Genomic DNA, 21451 nt, shown 5'->3' with positions numbered 1-21451 from the left:
GGATGACCTTTGACAAGATTACACATGAATAAGACAGATAAAAAAGACAGATATTGTCACGTTCATAGAGGCAGGATGTAGAAGGGTGGCTTCCAGGGTGGGGGGAGGAGGGACTGGGGAGTCCTTATTTCATGGTTACAGAGGTTCCATTTGGAAAGATGAAAAAGCTCTGGAGATGGATGGTGAAGATGGCTGCACAGCAATATGAATGCACTTAATGCTGCTGAAATGGACACTTAGAAATGGCTGAGATAGTAAATTTTATGTTAAGGATATGTTATCATAATAAAAAGAAGAAAAACAAGCCAGACATCCTGATATTCCACCCCAGTCCTCCCAAGCAGGTAAAAGCCCACGTTTTATCTCACAATCCCTAACACTTCATAGCAATGATTTTTTATTTAAAATTATTAGATTTTATTTTTTAAAAATTACAGATTTAAAAATTACAGCATCAGAATGTTGTTTTCATTTATCTTTTTATTGCTCAAGTCAAATTTTTTTTTTTCAAATTTACTAATTAGCTCTATTTCCTCTCCTGAAAATGCTGGTGTGTTTTTCAGGAAGATAAAGCAACAGGGTTTCAGGAACCAAGGTGAACTGAGCGGCCGGAGGGACTCCCAAGGGCAGACCTGCTACAAGAGCCAGGCACTGCAGCCTTGCGGCAGGGAGCACAGCCCAGCTTCTATGGGTTGGAGATAGACACCAGGCCAGTGGTGGTGGGGGGAGTTGGCAAGAACAGGAAAACTGGGACCACAGGTGGAGGGCAGGGTGGGGGAGAGGTGGGAGCAGACGGCTATCCAGAATGACTTTTACCAGGTTTACCCATGCTATCTGCCCTGTCCCTGGAAAAGGGGTGTTACCCACAAGTCACAGACAAGGAGGCATTAAGTATGAGATTGAAGCAACTCATCCAAGGAGACACAGTATTTAGGGATGGAGAACCAGGATTGGATCCAGCACTTGGACCCCAAGTGTCCTTCCCCAGGGGCCCAGTGCACCGTGGAGAGGAGGCAGAGAAATCCAGGAGAGGAAACCTGCTGAATAATGGTCAGAGGAAGAGCAGAGGGAGGGGCAGGCTCCAGTCAAAGGGAGGTTGGGCTGGGGGGCAGCAGTAGGAGCCCAGAGTGGCTGGAAAGGGCAGTCCTGACCCTCCTAGTCAGCGAATTCACTCAAGGACAGTGCCCGCGGAGGAAGAGCTTGGCTGGGGTTCAGCAAACTGGGTTCCACTTGCTTGGAACAGCCCAGTTCTGTGACCTGTTCAAATACTTTTCTTCTGAATCTCCGTCTCCTTGTCTGCTGAGCAAAGAGTAAAATACACTTTTTGCCATGCACCAGGGTTTGCGAGCGCCGCATTTGGCAATGCACCTGTTTTTCTGGCACACCTGGTTGCGCAACGCGGGCGTCTAACACCCAACAGCGAAAGCGGAAACACCCACAGGTGGATCCAGGTAGACGCCTGGATCCACCCACCTCCTGGAGGTGGCCCTGAACCGTAGGCACCTGCGAGCTGGGCTTCTGACCCTCGCTGCCAGCGCGGGGCTAGCAGTGGGGGCGCCCCCTCCCCACTGCCCTCTGCAGCTTTTGGGGCAAGTGTGAGACCAGGGCAGCATCGCGGCAGCTATGGGGGAGCCAGAGGCTGCTGCTGAGGACCTGGACGCCCTCATCGACAACCTGGACTACCTCCCGGGCCACTTCCACCTGGAGATGCAGCTGAACTTCGAGCCACGCTCGCCGGCCTCGCTCCGCGCGCGGGACCTGAAGCTGCAGCGGGAAGGGCTTCGTCAGGAGCTCGAGGTGGCGACCACCCCGCAGCGCCCCGCCGTGCGCCACCTCCTGGGCACCTTCGCCTTCTACCTGGAGGAGCTAGATGTGGCCCGTGAGCGTTTCCTCGAGGTGGTCCGCGAGGACCCGGGCAACCTCAACGCCTGGGCCAATCTGGCCCAAGTCTACGGGCGCCTGGGGCAGGAGGAGGAGGAGGAGGCGTGCGCCGAGCGGCTGGCTGGCCTCATGGACCCGCAGAGCGATGGCGAGGCCGCTGGGGCCCTCCAGCTGCGCGCTGCGCGCTGCCTGGCGGAGCAGGGCTATGCGCACGGCTTCGACGTGGGCTGCGCCAGCCCCGAGGAGCGCGCCCGGGTGCTGGCAGCCGGAATAGGGCTCTACGACAAGGCGCTGGGCTACGGACAGCAGGTAAGTGAGCACTCCCAGGCTCGGAGGGCCAGGATGGTGGCCCCTGACGTCTGCAGGGATCTCCGCACCCAGTACTCCATGAGTACTATTCCAGTACTCCATAAGTACTCCTCTTTGCTCTAGCATCCCCCTTCCCGTCCCAGAACTGGCTGTAGCTGTCCTCTCCTGGGCCAGGGAGTGGACCGGCTCCTTGGCTCTTCCTGTTGCCCGCTCAGTCTCTCTTCGGCAACACTGCAAAGGCAGCCCGGCCAACTCATCCCTCTTATCTTGCTCCTCCCAGCAAGTACCTGTCCATGGCCCGTGCACACCCACCTAAAAGGCACAATCCCACATCCCGCCCGAACCTCGGGCAGCAGTCTTACCTGTTCTATTCCCCTCACCCTCACCCCCAGCTCACCCCAAATTCTGCCCATGCCGCTTCCTTATATCTCCAGGGTCCTCTCTAGTCTCCCTCTGCCAGTCCAGACTCCACGTCCCCAGTCTGTAGCAGTGGAGCTGCCATTATCCTACCTGGTTCCTACCCTCCCCGACCCTTCTGCCTCATCCTACACTCTGCTGCCAGTGGCATGTTGCTCCATCTTTGCCACCACATCCCTCAGAACTCCCCCAGAGACTCCCCACTGCCTGGCAGTTCAATTCAAGGCTATCTAGCAGGCATTTGAAGCCCTCCGTGATGTCTGCCATGGCCACCCTTCCAGTCAGGAGTTTGCCACAGTCTACTTCCTCTTGTTCCCCATGGGCGAAGTCTCCTTACATCGCACCTTGCCGTGCTCGCAGTCTCTTTCTGAGGTGCCCTTCTGCTCCCCATTTACCTGGAAGGCCCTTCAGTCTCAGGCATCCACTTTTCTTTTTTCTTTTTTTTTAATAATAAATTTTATTTTTATATTCCCCATACAATTGCAACCCCCCATTTTGACCCCAATCCCTCCCCTCCCACCCCCCACCCCCCAAAAAGTGTCTCTGGTTCATAGTTTTTTGTTGATTTTGATTTTCACTTTCTTATAGTTATTCATTTTCCTGGTCCCTTATTTAAGTTTTCTAGATTCCTGCTATGAGTGAGACCATCCGGTATTTTTCTTTTTCTTTTTGGCTTATTTCGCTGAGCATGATCCCTTCCAGCGCCATCCATGTTGCTGCAAATTGCATGTGTTTATCTTTTTTGAATGCTGAGTAATATTCCATGGTATATATGTACCACATCTTCTTGATCCAGTCATCTATTTTTGGGCATTTGGGCTGTTTCCAAAGCTTAGCTATTGTAAATAGTGCTGCTATAAACATAGAGGTGCAGGTGCTCTTTGGAATTGATGTTTCTGTGTCCTTTGGGTAAATACCTAGGAGTGGAATTGCTGGATCATATGGAAGCTCTATGTTTAGTAGGTCCAGAAATCTCCACACAGCTCTCCATAGTGGTTGGACCAGTTTGCACTCCCACCAACAGTGCAGAAGAGTTCCTTTTTCTCCACACCCTCGCCAACATTTGTTGTTGCTAGTTTTTTTAATATGCGCCATTCTCACTGGTGTAAGATGGTATCTCATGGTAGTTTTGATTTGCATTTCCCTGATGACAAGTGATGTTGAACATTTTTTCATATGCCTGTTGACCATTTGCATTTCCTCTTCAGAGAAGTTTCTTTTTAGCTCTTCTGCCCATTTTTTGACTGGATTATTTTTCTTTGTTGTTGTTGAGTCTCATCAGCTCTTTGCAGATTTTTGTGATCAGTCCTTTATCATTAGTGTTGTGTCTCAGGCATCCACTTTTCAAGGACACCTCCATTGACCTCCCCCAAGGCTGTGTCCTTGGGCCCAGCCCAGCGACTGTTCCCCAGAGCAGCTATGGCCAGCACCTTCCTACAAATACCAGGATTTGGAGCTCCCTATTTTGTCATCTGCACATTAAGAAGCTCCTGGCACAGAGCAGGTACCTAAGCAGCAGCAGCAGCCAGGTTGACAGTGGTGATTTCATGATGGTTAGAGCCAGAGGCTTGGTTTCCAGCACCTACCTCCCTTATTATTTTGCTGTGTGGCTTTAGAAAAGTGACTTGTCATCTCTGGCTTCTGTCTGCTTCAGGAACATTAAACAATAGTGATCTCCCCTCAGGTTCACTGTGATTATCCAATTGCATCAGGAGGTAAAGGCGCCCATAAACTGGCCAGTTTTGGGCACACCTGAGAGATGGAGACAGCCACACATTTGGTCAACAACAGGCCTTATGTACAGCAGCAGTCCACATAGGCCCTAACATTAATACCTGGGGCAGGAGGTTTAACCCTGTAGGTTTGTGTGATCTTACCCTGTAATGGGTTTCTCAGAACGAATCCCTGTCGTTAAGCCGCACATGACTCCCTGTGTGACCGTGTCCACGAATGTCTTCTCTGAGCACCTTCCAGACTCAGGCAGTTCTCCCAACACCCATCTGATCCCATTTCACAGATGTGGGAACTGAGGCATAGCCAGCTAAGCAATTTGCCCAAGGTCATCCTGGCAGTTGAATCCATTCCACAGAGACTTCAAGGCCTTTGCTCTTTCTGCAGAGTTCAGAGAAGTGGAGGTGCGGTGTGGGGTACAGGTGGCTGGGGGTGGCGAGGGGAGGCCCCTCGTGGGCAAAGGATATGTCAAGAGCGAGGAGGTGAGTTGCCACGTATGGGGGGGTGCACGAAAGGCAGGCCAGAGAGGAAGTCTGAGTCAGACCAGGGAAGGAGGAGGTGGGACTGTGGAGCAGCAGGGTGAGACCCCCAACAGGAGCACAGTGGGGTGGGGGGGGCAGCTGGCAGTCTAAGAGTTTCCATCCTAGCGGGACTGTCCCTGGTGGGGAAGTGCCCCCGGGGCTCACAGCTTAAAGGGCAGTTGAAGGAGCAACAAACAGCTGCTTCTCTGCTCACGACAAGAGGAAACATTATAAAAGTTCAGAATTCCACCCGTGCTCCAAAAATGAGCAGTGTGTGTGTGCATGTGTGTGAGAGAGAGTGGGTGTTTGTGACTTCCTTTCTCAGATCTCCCTTCCCTCCCCTTTCTCTTTCTTGAGTTATAAAAAGATGAAGAGGCAGATTGCTTTTATCTGCCATTCATTCCTACACACACACACACACACACACACACACACACACAGAGCACACACACAGTAGATTCTTAGTGGCAAATCACAAAGCTTGGTGGGCATCAGATCATGCATTTTGTTTTTTTTTTTGTTTTTTTTTTTTTTTTTTTAATTTTCTAGAAGCATGTCTTATTTATTTATTTATTTATTATTTGTTTGTTTTGTTTATACATGCACTGGGTACAGTCAGAAGCGCGGGAGGGTGAGAGAATTCACCAGAGCCAGAGCGGGGAGCAGAGCAGGCAGAAGGACCGAAGTACACTGCTGAGGGGAGCAGCGGGCGGCAGGAGAGGTCTGCGCGCCATGTGGGACCCTCCTCCGGTGGCCGGGGAGCAGCCGGGGATCGAACCGGCGCCGCAGAGGCCGCGGGCAGCTTCGCAACCCAGCGCTCAACCGCTGTGCCACCGGGGAGGCCCAGATCATGCATTTTGGAATTAGACAGAGTGGGTTAAAGTTCTGTCTCCGTGACAAAGTCATTCACTTCTGTGAGCCTCAGTTCCTTGTCTGCAAAATGGGATTCTAACACCTCCCTCATAGGGGTGCTATGAGGATTATGTGAGAAAATGTGAAAAACTCCAGGTGGTACAGAGCATGTGGGGGTCCAGACTCTCCCCTGCTTCCGCTTGGCCAGCGCACAGCGCTTTGCGTGCTCCTTAGCAGAGCCGTTCCCAGCTTATGGCTTATCTTCAGATGATTCTCTTGCCTCCCCCCAGGGGGGGAGCCCTCTTCTGTCTCCCCCATCCTCAGTCCACCATCCAGTGCCTAGCTGGACATCCAAGAGGGATCTGACTGTTGTGCAATTTACTTCAGTTGAAAAACCGAATTTTAAGCCTGATCATCTCTATTAATTTGTTTAACATAAGGCAACTCAAATTTATATTTCTCTAAAAAAAAATCCCTGCCCCACAGTCAGTTATTTGATTTTCTTCCCCCTTTCCTGTGAATACACAGTGCGCATGCACACACCTACCAAGACACACACACCCTGGGTGATAACAAGAACCAGCACCCAGTGGGTGTCATTGATCCCAGCCTGTGTGCCGGGCACTGAGCTCCAAACAAGTCATCTGTTAGTGCCTTTGATTTGTATTCAGGCCTCACAGACACGCGCTGGTTGGGTATTGTGAGTCCCCCTCCCAGAGCAGATAACAGGCTCGGGGAGGGAAGCGACTTGCTCAAGGTGACCCTGTGTACCATGACCCTCTGGGGCCCAGTGGGGCAGTAGGGAAGGAGGGGCTGCTGATAGGCAGGGCAGACAGCCTTGCAAACAAAGGTGTGGGCATTCCTATCGTTCGCCGCACCCAGTGGGGCGAGGACCTGACAGGAAGGGAGAGGGCAGGGCCAGTCAGCTGCACCAGGGTTCCTGGGGCACAAGCTCATGCACAGCTCTGCCACCCCGGGGGGAGGCCAACCCAAAGACCTGCACCCCATAAGGAGCTGCTCTCCTGACAGCTTATTGCTTCCCATGTGCCCCCACCTCCCTTTTTCTGTCTTGTCTTCTCCCCCTGATGCCCCAGGGCCACCCCAAGACCTTGGGGACTCAGCATACTGGCCAGGGCAGGTCTGGGCAGGGTGACCAGGGTCAGTACGGCAGACTGCAGGGGATCCCTGCTCTGCCAGTCACACCCTGGGTGAGCTGGGCTGGATGCCCATCCTCTCTGGATGTCTCTCTGTGCAATGGGGAGGGGTATGGGAGGAGGCCACAGAGGGAAGGCCCAGCCCCAGCCAGCTTTGGTGATTTGGTTTTCTCATCCACATCCCCTGGTGGGGTTGCCAGGACCAAAAGGGACCTGGGACCTTCCTTCTAAGCAACACCCCCAACCCCTTCTCTGCTTCTCCTGCCCCTTTCTGAGGTCACTGTCCCCCACCCCAAAATCAGCATTAAGACGAAGATAGTGACATTGGGGCAGACCCTACTCAGAGTCAGGGGCCAAGATTTGGGTTTCTGTCCTAGCCCTGCACTGACTTACTGGGGGGCAGTGAGCAAGTCATCTTCTTCCCCTGGATCTCTCCTATTTCCTCTTCTGTAAAATGAGGGAAGAAGTGGAGTGAGGAGTGACTGGGAGATTTCAGGGACAAGGAGGACTTGGTAGAGCAGTGAAGAGGAGGGAGGATTGAACCTCCAGGCCAAAATCACATAAGGTGGGTGGGTGGGGGAACAATACTGGGAGGACTTCAGAATTAATCTCTAACTTCTTTTTTTTAATTTTTAAAAAAGATTTATTTATTTATGCATACAAGAGCTGGGGTACAGGCCAGAGGTGTGGGGGGGTGAGAGGATTCACCAGAGACAGAGCAGGGAGCAGAACAGGTGGATCTACTGAAATACCTGCTGAGGGGAGCAGCAGGTGAGACAGGAGAGGTCTGCTGCGCCATGTGGGTTGCTCCCTGGCCAGCCGGGGAGCGAACTCATTCTGCAGAGTTTGCGGATTGCTTCATAGTGCGGTGCTTAACCCCTTGCGCCACCAGGGAGGCCCTAATCTCTAACTTCTGACGTCATGAGCAGAGTTTCTCCTCACACACACACTCATCCTGCTGAGTGGTCTGATTTGGTTTAGCTGGAAAGGAGATGGGTGAAGCTGGGCGACGTGTTAGGTGCTATACGCTCACAGGCTTCCATAGACTCTCTCACTTGAGCCTCATGGATCTGCTGGGAGACCTTCTACCGATGAGGAACTGAGGCTCAGAGGTGCAGCCAGCATGAGTGCAGGCAGGAGCTATATTCAGGTCTCATGGACAGAAAGCCCAGGCTGGCGGACAGCTCCCCAAAGGTCTGACTCCGGCCTCCTGCTGGCCTGATGCCACTCACACTTGCATGTCAGAACCTCCTGAGCTTACTGCTGCTTCTTTCCCTGCTCACCTGGCAAGTTTGGGGACCAGGTCTCCCCTCCTCATTGATACATGACCTCAGAGCCAAAGCTGCCTTAAGCATCATCTGGCCCAACAGCCTCTTACAAGAGGAAAGAAAAAGTCTGTTAAGGGAACACTTAGCAGGGACCCATGGGAGGAACTAAGAAAATTCAGGAGTCACTGTTATTACTACAGAGGCCAAGAGACTTCACACCCACCCAGCGCCTACTGGTGAGAGATGAACTAGCACCCAGGACTAGTGGGGGTGGCCCATTTTCTCTAGAGTCAGTGGAATAGACAAGTGCCCCAATACATTCAAACAAACCAGAGGAACCAGTGCAAAGCAAAGATGACCCACAGGACCTTAGTTTGCCTGACACAACTGGGACCAGAAAGGAGGTGACAAGGGGGAGCAGCAAGCTGCTCATTCTTGAAATCCATGCAGAACTTGGGTTCTGGGAACCCAAGAGAGGATGGACACGGACAGGTCAAACAGGACCACCCCCCATTGGAGATGCAGAAGCTGAGGCCCAGGCTGGGCCAGCAACCTCCCCAGGCTCCCCAGGGGAGGCTCAGAGAAATGGGACTCCAATGCCATCTTCTGTTTACTCCCCATACCAGCAGGAGCAGGGGCTGTTTGGGGGACAAGAAATCCCTTCTGGTACTTGACCCCACAGTGCAGAGCCAGCAGGGGCACAGGCAGGGCTCCCTGTGTAGTTCCAAGAGGCCACCTGTGTCATCACAGAGGACATTCCAGTTGTGCAGGAAGGACACATTCCTGAGGCCTGCCGCCTTGTGACTTTTATTTCTGCAGAGTCAGCCTCCACACGGTGAGCGTGATGAGGTGGAAAGAGCAGGGGCGTTGGAGGGAAGCAGATCTAAACTTGAATGCCAGCTCTTCTGCCCTGGGCTGTGGGTTGGGCTGGTGAGAGGAGGAGGATGCTGTGCACCTGGGCCGCCGAGGCGTCAGTGCCGCCCCGCACCGAAGGACCCAGGGGACAGTCGATGCTCTAGAAAACGTTCATTCTCCTTCCTCCTTGCCATTCCCCATCCTGGAAAGAGAATTAGTCAGCTTTCAGAAACTGATATGTAGAGTGCAAAGTCATCAGGGCTGAAGTTCAAGCTTGAAGGCAAATATATTCCTTCAGAATGAACGAGATCTTTGTATTCAGATACATAGAGATTTGTAAGATCTCTGTGCATATTAAAGATCTACTGAAATCCTTGAACACAGTCAACCCCCCACCACATGTCCTTCTTTGGAGGTCACCTTTGGAAGTCAGTGGAATGGTCAGGGTCTCTCCTTATACCAGCTCAGGTCAACACAAACCTGCTCCTTACTGGCATATCCTAACCCTACTCTTCTTGGCAGGCCAGACCCCCCTCTTGCCCATCCCACTGCAGACACTTAGTTCTTCAGGCTTCTCTGAGGATCACAAGTTCTGATCTTTTTGCCCATTTACAAAGAGATACACCAGCCAATCTGCTCTCACTCCACTCTCCTCGTATGGTAAAACAAGTCTGGTGCAGGTCCTCAAACTTCAGCGTGCAGCAGAGGGCCTGTTAAAGCACTGGTTGCTGGATCCCACTCCCAGAGTTTCTCAGACAGTGGATTAAGAATTTGCTTTTCTATCAAATTTCCAGGTGACGCTAATGCTGCTGGTCTAGGGACCACACACTGAGAAACACTGGTCTGCTACTTAGGAGCAGGGACTCTGGAACTAAGTTTCTAGTTCCCAGCTCTGCTCCCTCAGCTGAGCCATGCTGGGCCACAGTTGCCTCACCTGTAAAACCGGGCTAATCCCAGTCCCTACCTCATAGGTAGTCTCTGAGAGGGTCAGATGGGTTAACATGTGCCTGGCACGTAGCAAGCCCTCTATACAGTGGGCTATTAGTATAGCACAAAAAGCAACTTCTCCAGATTCCTGTCCAGGTTTCACACTCACTGTGGGACTTTGAGGACAATGTCTCACTTCAGATTTCCCGTCTGCGCTAAGAGCGCAATGCTCACCTAGTCTACATTCCACGCAGGGTGCTCTGAGGACCAAATGGAAGCTATGTGAAAGCACCTTGTAAATGCTAAGCACTGTACAAAAATACTGCAGCTAAATGCTGGAAGAGAACATGAACTTGAGGTTAGAAAGGCCTGGCCTGAAATATCAGGTGAAGCGGGCAGCCGTCTGCCTCTGAGAGCCTGGGTTCCCCGTTTCTAAAGTGAGAGAAATAACAGTGAAGCCTCAGAGTTGCTGAGACATATCCTCCAAAGCCCTCCCCTGGGGTCTGTGCCCCCCTCTCATTACGGCTGGTACTGGGGTCCAAGGGTTTCACGTCAGGGTCAATGCTGGTGCTGGGTCTTGCCCAGTTGCCCTCCCACAGATGTGCTTCAGAATAGCAGGCTAATTGGAAGCTGCTCCAGCTTGAAACTGGCTGACTCACACACAGGCCAGCCCCCCTCAGAGCCCCTGGAGTCCCCAGCTCATAGGGTTGTGATGAGGATTTAACAAGAGGATGGATGGGGTGTCCCGCCCAGAATGCAGGTCCTTAGTAAACACTCCTCTCCTGGCAGAGGTCCTTTCAGCCCCTACCCAGCTGCTTCCAAACATCTTGCCTCTGGGAGCCATCAACTCTGGAAGTGAATTCCTTGCAGCCTGAAGAGGTTTCAGAGCAACTTTATTCTCCAGGAGCGAGGTGGAATGGCCCCCTCCTTCTCCAGGAGGGGAGGGGACAGTCAGAGGCCTGTTTAATTTAATTTAACGCACTGTGGCTTGCCAGGTTGCCCCTGGTAACAGTTTCAGCTACCGCTTCAGTTACAACCAGAAGGATTTTTAAAGAGACAGCTTGTTTTAGGGCCAGAATTGCACAACAGAGTGTTTGGCTTCCAACAGCTTCATGGCAGGGACAGAAGATTGAAGTTCAAGAGCAGAGATCACTAGATCTGTTTATACCATTAACTCTATTCTGTCTCTGCAATCCCATAAACCCACCTGAAAATTCCACTTTTCAGTGACATCTGAGGAGGGACTGTGTTTGGGATTTGTCATACAGATGTCACTCAGCTAGCTACTTTCTGTAAATCAGTTTTAATCTTTAGGTTGAAGGGAAGGAAGAGTTAATGCTTATGAGTTGCCCCTGCAATTCAGGCATACTGCCACCAGGTGGTAGTATTGCTTGCTTCGTGCAAACCATAACCAGGCTCTTGAATTAAGAACATCCAAGTGGTGGTGAAACCTCTGACCAAGTGGTGGTGTGTCGCCTCTGTGGTCTCAGTGTCCTAAGATATTTAATAAGAAGATTGGTCAAGATAATGAGTGTTGTGGATCTGGCATGGGGCTAGGACTGAAGGCCTGTGTTTCAGCCCCAGCTCTGTCATGTACTGGGTGGTTCAGGCACATAACTTAATTTCTTACAGTTTGAAAGCCAGACAAGAGAGCGGCTATGAACCAGGGCAAGCCCTGAGGGCGCCACATCACTTTCCAACACTAGGGACCTGTGGAGGCCAGAAAAGTGGCTGGGCCTCCATAGGAGATCTATGGCCCTGGAGCACAATGGTGGTAGAGAGAGCAAGGGTGAAGCAGAATGCTCTGGACTCCAGGGTCAGAGATGCCACTGCTCCACAGAGAACTGATATAGGTCACAGTGGCAGAACAGCCTCCTAAACATCCCTAACCTTGCTCAGCTCAACTGAAACCAGGAGGAAGGGAGCAAACATTTCTAGAGTATGTACTCTGGGCCTAGCACTGCCCTCACAATTCTGTGAGGCTTAGATCATTACCACCACCCACACCCCTTGCAGATAAGGACAGAGTTAAGGGGTAACTCAGCTTCCCAGGGTTGGCCATCGAGGCTCTGCTCTTTGTATTACGGCTTCTGAGTCTACATATGTTTCTGCTGTGGCTGCACTTCTTTTTGTTAGAAGTCTGAAAAGGGAGCAGGGGGCAAGTTCTATTTAACCCCATCACGATTCTGTTTGGCCAACTTCAACGTGGGCCTGGGGCCAAAGGTCATGAGATCACACCAACGAATATCCAGGGAGCCTGAGCACACATGCCTTTGGTCCTTCCAAGATCAGGCACTGGCATTATGTCAAGGTCTTTAACCAGCTCGGCCCATGAATCCAAGTCTGTGCAGATACAGCAGGTAAGGCAATCCAGCAGCACATCCTACCCTTTTGCTTTGGCCAGGCCTCCCACTGAGGATGGGCTTTAACTCTTGGGGCCTGCAGCTTTCCCCTCCAGACAGAGCTGTTCCCAGCTAAAGCCCCGATATACACATTCCCACCCAACTAACAGGATTACTCTTCAAGGTGATGTGAATGTAAAAATGCATTGAATCTCAGCACTTTCAGCTCTAGCCCCTTCTATGGCTCCCCACTGCCCTGCAAATGAGTTCCAGGTTCTGAGCCTGGCATTCAGGGCCCCCTCTTGATGTACCCCTACTGACTCATCCCCCAAGTGGCGTTCCAGCCACTCAGGACATCATGCATCACCCCCTGCTCCCTGACACACTTGCATCACTTATCTCTCAGCTTTTGCAAACGGTGTCCCCTTTGTCTGGAATGGCTTTTCTGGCCACATCCAGCTGGGTGAGTCCTACTTGTCCTCAAAAATCCTGCCCCAGGACCTCCCCTGGTGGCACAGCGGTTGAGCGCTGGGTTGCGAAGCTGCCCGCAGCCTCTGCAGCGCCGGTTCGATCCCCGGCCGCCAGGCATGTGTCCCGCATAGAGCGCAGACCTCTCCTGCCGCCCGCTGCTCCCCTCAGCAGTGTGTTTCATCAGTCTGCCTGTTCTGTTCCCGGCTCTGGCTCTGGTAAATTCTCTCACCTCCCGTGCTTCTGACTGTACCAGTGCTTGTATAAATAAATAAATAAATAAATCTTTAAAAAAAAAAAAATCCTGCTCCAGCTCATCCTCCTCTGGGAAGCCTGGGGACACTCCTGGATGATCCAGGATACCCCCTCCCCAGGTACCTGCTGTTTTATCATCTCAAATCATGGCTTTGCCTCTGACTTTCCTACCAGAAGGGCACTCCTACGGGTGGGACCTGCCTCTCCTCTTCTGCCCCATAGCCCAGCCTGAGCCATACAGAGAAGCTACTTGGTGCGTAGTGGCTGAGAAATGTAGTTAATGGAGCCTGCTCTCAGACCCAGGTTAAAGCCCCTGCCTAGATTTGCAGCCACATCACTTCATGGGGGCTGACTCACAGGTGCCCCTGCCACCCATTCCCCCTCTAGCACCTCCCCAGAGTAGCCACCACCCAACTTGCCAGCATTAGACACACACACCCCAGCACCAGGTCCCATTCACAGTCATGCGTGTTCCTCGCTCACCAGGCTGCCATATATCTCCTTGCTGAATCTTTCATCTGGAATGCCCTCGCCCACTCCCCCACTCCCGCCATTTCTGAAATACCTCTGCTATTCCACACCCACCCTACAGCCCGTGCTGTGCAAGAACTTCCAGAGTCTTTGGCTGGAAGTGCCCTCCTCCCCATCCTGCTGCATTTATCTGTGTCCCTCCCATGACCTTGAGCACATTTTGCTCTGTCCTCTAGCTACTGGCACCCTGGTGTGGTGAGGGGAGCATGTGCTTTGGAGCCTAACAAGTGGATTCAAATCCTGGCTCTGATACTCACATGCGTGAGCAAGTCTCTGTACCTCTCTGAGCTGCAATATCTTCCTCTGTGAAATGGAGTAACAACTACCTCCTAGGTGGCTGTGAATTGAAATGATGGCTGGATCCTGACAAGGATCATGATGAGGGCCAGGCGCATGGTCCATCTCTGCTCTCTGGGTCTGCTCCACAGTCCTCTAGCCAGGCTGTGTGCCCACTGGGGGCCTGAGGGCAAGTCCCATGCAGTGCCTCATCTCCCAGCACCCAACACAGGGCCTCACGCTACGTTCTAGAAAGCTGGCTACACTGAATGCATTCACCCCGCTGCTGGGGTGGGGGTGGAGGGATGATGGGGGTCCTGAGCTGAGGAGACCCAGGTGGGTGGGGGGTGGTGAGTGCAGAATCAAGCCTGGAGATCAACGACAGCAGATGAATGCAGAGGGCGGGCCGAGCCCAAAACAGAGCTGCTGATATGCACTGGGGGTTTTATTGGTTTTCATTAAAATTCCTTCCCGAGGCAGGAGCAGCTATTCCCATAAATAACGGCATAAATATTTTATCTGGTGCCCAAGTCGCTCTAAATGCATAGCAAGGTTGGCAAGAATAACAATGGGAAAGAGTTCAGGGTGGTCGTGGGCTTCAGCTGGGCTCACTCAACATGCCCAAAGGGGAGAGGCAGTGGACAGTGGGCGAGAAAGAAGGTGGCCAGTAGTGGGCCCTGGCAGGGAGGGGGATCCAGGACATTGGGGGGGGGGTAGGAGAGGGGAGCTTAGCTTAACAAGCCCAATGGGAGGAGAGAAACCTAGCCATGCTTGCTCTGAGTGGGTGCCTGACATGGGGCATTCACACAGGTTGTCTTGGCAAATCTCTGTGATCAGAGAGGTGAAGTAATTTGCCCGAGTTCACTCAGCAACCAGTGGTAGGGCCAGGAATATAATCAAGAGTGTACTCCCTACTTTTCGGGGTTCAGGAAAAGTGGGGGAATCTATGAACAATGGCCTAGGTACCTCCATAACAGGCTCACAGGCCATTCTCTGCTTCCCTAGATTCCAACGGAGGAGAAAAGGAGTTGGTACTTCACCATGGCAACGCTCTTCATCAGGTCAGGCGGTGGGGAGGGGGTGGGGGAGGACACATTGGATGGGAGGGAAAGGTAGAAGGAGAGATGCAGCCTAGGCCCAGAGGGGAAGTGGCTCAATAGCGCTCCATGACAACGGCTCCCCAAGTTCTCCCTGCCATTTTCAACACACTGGGGACAGCTGAGAAGGGGATACCTACCAGCCCTTCCCCCTTCTTGACTGCAGGCTGGATGGCATCCTTCTGGAGCTGGGAAGCGAGGAGCAGAGGCGGCTACCTGCCTTCAACCGCACGCTGGCCCTGCTCCGGCAAGTCCTCAAGTCCTCGGACCCCCACCACCGAGGTAGGGGCACGTGGGAACGGGTGGGAGAGTAGAGTCTGCCCAGCTCACCTGTACCTGTCACGTAGCTCTGCTGGTCTCTGTCGTTGTCCCACCTCAGTGAGTGCAGGCCACTGACCCTCTGTCTTCCGGGGGGCTCACCCCTTGAGGGGAGCTGGCCTCTTTCCTCCTCATCGCTCCCCTCCCTCTCTCCACCTGACTGCTTCTCAGAGACCTTTCTCCCACCCTCATGGCAGCTCTGGCCTGGTGCTACCTGGGGATGCTGCTGGAGAGGAAGGACACGTTTTCCACCACCCCCATGGGCGTCCACGACTATGGGTACTCAGGGACCGACCCCCTGGACTGCTTTGGCAAGGTACGAGTCGCTCCCTTCCAAACTGGGAAGGGGCCTGAAAGCCCAGCCTCCTCTCTGAGCACCTGCTACTTCTCTGCTATCACCCTCCATCACGTTCCCCACCCAGGAAGGGCCTTCCTCGAGACCTTTCTCTCCATCCTCTCCACTGAAAACAAACTCAAATACTCCCTTATCACCCTCCCTCTTGGCCTAAGAATCAGACCCTCCCCACCCCCAACCCCATCCGTGTCTCTAGCTTGTCTTCTAAGCTGTTTGCCACTTCCCAGGTAGAGCCTAGAATGTTTCTCCTTAAGCCTTTCTTCTCATTGCCGCCCCCAGCCCTGGCCCACAGAGACTGGATAGAAGATGGGTTAAGTGTGGCTGTTGTTGCTAGCTCTGCCCCGGGCTGTGTGACCCTAAGTCTCCACTAAAAGATATGCTCTACCTGCCCTCTGGGTTATTGAGAGACTCATAGGAGGAAGTGGAGGAAACTATTTGCTATAAACTGTAAGGTGCTGTTCAAGCCTTACCCTTGACACCCCATTCCTGTGGCAATTGCCACACACAGCTCAGTTTTGAAGTCTTTCCTGGAGGCCCGAGACCCTGTGATGTCCATGCAGCTGTGCGTCCAGCCTGAGCCCTGCCTGGGGTGCGTGCCTGATGTGTGCTGGTGGCTGGATTAATGAGGAGAGGCAGAGGCTGGTTCTGGCTCCTCCTCCCACCAGTGCTGCACAGTGAGGGAACAGACCCTGGCTGTGTCTGAGGAAGTGGGTTGCTGGGATCTGGGGGAATCACTGAACATGACCCATAAATATGGCAGGAGGCAATGACTCAGTCTATCAGGAGTTGGGCACTCGTTAGTTACACTGCAAGCTGTTGGGCTCCCTCTGGCTAAACTTACTGGTGGTGGATCAGGGAATAAGAGCATTGTAGGGACATGGCTTCCTATGGTTCCTGTGGCTCCTGAGGGTTCCTATGGTTCCTGAGGCACCATTGAGCCAGTTCTGGGCAATGAGCAGATGAATGATTTGCTTTTACCTGCCTCCCTTTCCCAGGCCATCGAGATTGCCAAGGACCAACCTCCCATCCTGAATCGCCTGGCCAAAATCTTCCACTTCCTAGGAAAGCAGGATATGGCCATTGGAATCTGCAACATGGCCCTGGATATCCTACGAGATCCAGAGCTGAACAGGCAGGCATACTGCACGAGGGCCAAGGTGAGTCAACAAGTACTTTCACAGCCTCCTGCCTGCAGGAACCAGGCACAGGACCAGGGGTCAAGAGCCTGTTGCCAGAGTCCAAAGGTCTTGGAGCCCTCAGGCAGTGTGTGTCCTGTAAGGTTGGAGAGTGAGAGGATGAAGGAGCCGCAGAAATCCCTTCAACTGTGACCTGTCATGGCCCCCCATTTTAACTGAATACCCAGAGCAGTCAGACTGACCTGGGTTGAAATGTGGCCTCTCCACTTATCACTGTGGGGCTTGAGGCAAGCCTTTTACCCCTTCAAATGTCCATTTCCAAATCTGGAAGATATGGATTAAAAACACCTCTCTTGGGCCTCTCCGATGGCGCAGTGGGTTGAGTGCAATGTTGTGAAGCTGTCTGCAGCCTCTGCAGCGTGGGTTCGATTCCCGGCCAGCCAGGGAGATACCCACATGGCACGGCAGACCTCTCCTGTCTTGCCCACTGCTCCCCTCAGCAGTGTTTCCAGTCCATCTGCCTGTTCTGCTCCCTGCTCTGTTGCTGGTGAATTCTCTCACCCTCCTGCTCCTCTTGTATAAATAAATAAATCTTAAAAAAAAAAAACACCCATTTTAAAAAGTTGTCAGAAGACTAAGTGAGGTAACATTAAAAGCACCGTGTCCAGATCAGAGCAGGTGCTTCTGAGGGGCAGCAGGATATGGTAGAGGGGGTCTAGTGGAGATCAGAGCTCCGAAGACAGCCAGAGTGGCTCGGACCCCACAGCATCACGTGCATGCCAGGGCACCACAGATAAATGAACTTGCCTAAACTCTGAGCCTCAGTTTCTTCATCTGTTGCCTGGAGATGATCACATCTGCCTCATGAGAGTTGTTATTGGACTGTGGGCTCACAAGTGATTGATTGCAGTTATTAGGGGTATTCTTACCTGATTCTCTGTCTCTTGAGGCATTCCACTACATGGCCACTCAACTCTGAAAGTTATAAATTTAGCAAAGAGCTGCCTTCCTCTTCTGCCTTGCTTCCCCCACTGGACTCAGATCTGCCCCCACAGCCCATTTGCTTGGGGACAGAGACCTAGAGCTTTGAGTTTATTTTACTCCAGGCCAAACAGACTAATACCCCTCTCCCACCTTTCCCAATACCTTTCACAGGTCTAAGAGCAAGTCTGCTCCCTTGGTCTTGATATCAATGACATGATCATTTTGCCCGCATATAGTCGGCAGAAAACTCCTTCATTGTACTTGATGTAGTAATTATTGATAGTAATATTAATCATAATAGTAAATAAAATATTTCTGTAATACTTTGCATTTCACCCAGCATTTTTGGGTTCATGGTCTGATTCATTACTCACAAGAACCTGTGAGAGGCCAGACCTGTGTCATTTTACAAATGAGCAGAGAGGAATTTGGTCGTTTTGTTCTCTAGCGTGTCCTCAGTGCCTGGAACAGCACCTGACACAGAGCAGGCTCTTGATGAATACTTGTTGAATGAATGAATGAATGAATGAATGAACTGAGCACCTACAGGTACTAGGACTTGGCTAGAATATGCTCCCTCAATTATCATGGTAACTGCCCATGGAAGATATCAGTTGTAACTAATCTTTCAGATGCAAAAAAATGAGACTCACAGAGGTTGAACAACTTTGCTGAGCTCATAAGCAGAGAAGGGCTAGAATATAACCAAGTCCACTGGCTCCCAAGCCTCCCACCTGCTCCCGCCATGATGCTGTCTTAGAATCAGAGCTCACCCATGACGATAAAGCATTAATACCTGCAACGATGACCAGCTTTTCCTTCCTCCTCCTCACCTCCGCCCCACCCCTCTTGAATCTCTAGATTTTCTACATGTTCCAAGTGTAGGGAAAAGGGAAAAGGGAAAGATAAAAGCAAGGGTCTTGAATCATTTGTAATTTGATGTTTGTAAGTTTGGGCCACCTTCCTAAGCTGTTTGCTTATGTAGAGTCTCACAAAATCACTTCTGCATCCTATGTAAAGTAACCTACTCCCCCAGCCACCTCTACCCCATCACCCTGCTTGTTTCTTTTTACAGCACTTATCACCACCTGAGAGTATACTGTTTATTTGTCGTTTATGATCATCTCCCTCCTAGAATGTTATGTTCCACCAGGACAGGGACCTCATCTGTCTTATCACCACTGCACCCCCAGTACCTAGCACAGGGCCTAGCATCTATGGTGGCAGCTGATACATAATTGTTGAATGAATCAATAAATGGGGACTCTTACTTCATCCAACATCCTCTTTGTACAGACAGGGAAGTTGAGGTCCATAAGGGGAGTGGCTAGCCCAACTTGGCACCAGACTAGGACCTAGGACTGCTTTATCTCAGTCTCAAGGGCTTTCTGCTGCACCCCAGACCCTCCTCCTCAAGTTGCTGTTAAGAAAAGATTGGCTTCATTTAGGGTAGAAAAGAGGGTGGGATCCTGGCTTGGAATACCTTCCCTGAGCTGACTCTCTGGAGGCAGGTCCACATCAGAGCCTACCTGCATGATCTGGAGCGAGCCAAGATGGGGCTCGGGGGCTTGCCCGACAGGAACCACCTGGCCTGCGCCAAGGCTGACCTGGAGGAAGTCGTCAAGGTGTGCCCAGGGCTCAAGACCTATCTGGACATCAGCCAGGTAAGGCAACCTCTAGGCTTGGGTAGCCAATGACTTACTAAAAACCTATTGCCAGGCCAGACCGAGGCACTGAGGACTCAGGAAAGAATACAGGCCTCCCTCTGCCTCATGACAGTACCCACCTCCTACAGATTAAATGACATAAGAGATGTACAGCATTTAGAACAGGGCCTAGCTCTTTCTAGGTATGAAACCATTAGGCTTTAGCCACAAGTCCAGGAAATGAATACCGAGAGGTGACAATATCATAATTTTACATATAAGGTCCAGAGATGGCCATGCTTAAGGTTATGTGGCCATGAATGGTGGGGCTGGAGCCAAAATCAGAATTGTCTCCTCTTTTCCAGGAGAGCTAGGCCAAGATGTGCAATGAGTAACTGTCAAAGGAGGGAGGGTAGAAATGAACAAATGGAATTTTTTGAAAGCAAAAGTGGGAATATGAGTGGTAGCAGCAACTGCAATGGGGGTGGGGTGGGCCTGCAATGAAGAGAGGTAGGGGGGCGGGCCTGGGGAGGGGGTTGTTGAGAGAGAAGCTCATCCCACTGCTTCCCTCCCTAGGTCTACTACTACATGGGCGTGGACGCAATGCAGGAGTTGCTGGCGGTGGACGAGGCGGCGCTGAACCAGGCCCTGGTCTTCTTGGCCAAGGCTGGCGAGTCGGAACTGGGCGCCACGCTGCCCGAGCTGCAGCTGCTGCGTGGCAAGTGCCTGCGCATCAAGGGCGAGGAGGCCAATGCGGCGGCTTGCTTCAAGCGCGCGGTAGAACTGGACGACACAGGCTCCAGCCACACCGAGGGCTTCGGCTGCCTGCTCGAGGTGCTGCTGGCCCAGTGGAGCCAGGCGCAGCTGAGCGACGGAGAACTGGGCTGCGAGGTGGATGTGTGGCTACGCCGTGCCCAGAGCAAGTACCCCGCGGCGCGCCTACGCCAGGAGCTGCAGCGGGTGTGGCGCGGTCACACAGGCGAGGTGCTGGGCCTGGCCCGGACCTTGGTGGCCCAGGGACGGCCGGCGCTGGTGCGGCTGCTTTTCGAGACCATGGAGCTTGAGGGCGAAGGCATGGGGGCACCTCGGGGCAGCCGGGCACTCTCCTTTTGAGGGACCAGGAAGCCCCGCCCTGCCGAGACCCACCAACCATTGATTGGAACAGGTCTGTATGCTCACCCCACCTTAGGCTGGCAGTTGGGGAATTTGGGCACAGTGAGACTTTAGGCCAGTTGTGGCCTCGAAGGTGAAGTACCCGATTCAGGAAAGCAGGGGAGGCTGGAGACAGATGCAAGAGGCCATTGGGAAACTGCCAATCAAAGGACAGAATTTTGCAAATATGCAGAGAAAATAAGCGAGTCTCCTGAGATACAGAAGGTAATTGCCTCCATGAAGGCAGTTGCCTAGTCCCTGTGCTCAATCTGAGCCCAAGTGTCTGCCTTTGGATTCCCTAAAAAGCCCCCTACCTAAGTTGACTCGAGTGGGTCCTGCCGCCATAAATGCTGTGGTTGGAGCAGAGGGCAAGTCTTCACAGAGGGGCAGGGCGGTGGTCTACACTGTGTGCCCAGAGTTCCTTCCTGCCACTCCAGCAGGCTTCCGGCAGGCCTCATCCTTGATCAGCTTGGTCTGAAAGGCCCAAACTCTCTGGAATTAACCCATTGGTCAGACTTTTGCTTGACTTCCCTGTTCTAGGGACTTAGGGACTCCACCCATCAGGAAGTGCCTCCTGCACTCCATCTTGAAAATTCTACAATAGAATCAAGAAATTCTTGGAATTTTACACTCTTGGAATCATAGTCATAGAATATGATAGTGGAATTGTATTGTCAAAGACAGATTCTGATTGTCACCAAATCTTAGAGTGGCTAAGCTGGATTCTTGTGACCCTTCCCGTAAGAGTTAACTTAACCTAAAATTATAGATTACGCTCTCACCATATGCCAGGAATGCAGGCTCTAGAAATTTGTAATGGCAAGATCCCCATAACGGTTTGTGATTTGTTTTGCATTTCCTCCCTTTGTTTTATGAGCTCTTCTCACTGCGTCGCTCATACCCCTAATCGTCAGACATTACCAGGGACGGGCCAGCACCTATGCATCGCATCTCACGGCTCCATGACAGCTGGAGG

The 21451-nt window shown here is 52.2% G+C and overlaps 1 protein-coding gene across 1 annotated transcript; it reads left to right on the top strand.

Annotated features, from left to right (window-relative positions):
- Nucleotides 1-1623: 1623 nt before the first annotated feature.
- On the top strand, nucleotides 1624-20436 carry TTC22 (tetratricopeptide repeat domain 22; the record flags this gene model as incomplete). The annotated part of the gene is made up of 7 exons (XM_084243610.1): nucleotides 1624-2190; nucleotides 14793-14848; nucleotides 15051-15166; nucleotides 15400-15518; nucleotides 16553-16714; nucleotides 19189-19341; nucleotides 19900-20436. The coding sequence occupies 7 exons, from the start codon at nucleotides 1624-1626 to the stop codon at nucleotides 20434-20436; spliced, it is 1710 nt and encodes a 569-aa protein (XP_084099736.1).
- Nucleotides 20437-21451: the final 1015 nt, after the last annotated feature.

This window comes from Talpa europaea (assembly GCF_964194135.1).
Source record: "Talpa europaea genome assembly, chromosome: 9".
NCBI lineage: Eukaryota > Metazoa > Chordata > Mammalia > Eulipotyphla > Talpidae > Talpa > Talpa europaea.
The sequence above is the reverse complement of the archived record's forward strand: the minus strand, read 5'-3'. Positions and strand labels throughout refer to the sequence as shown.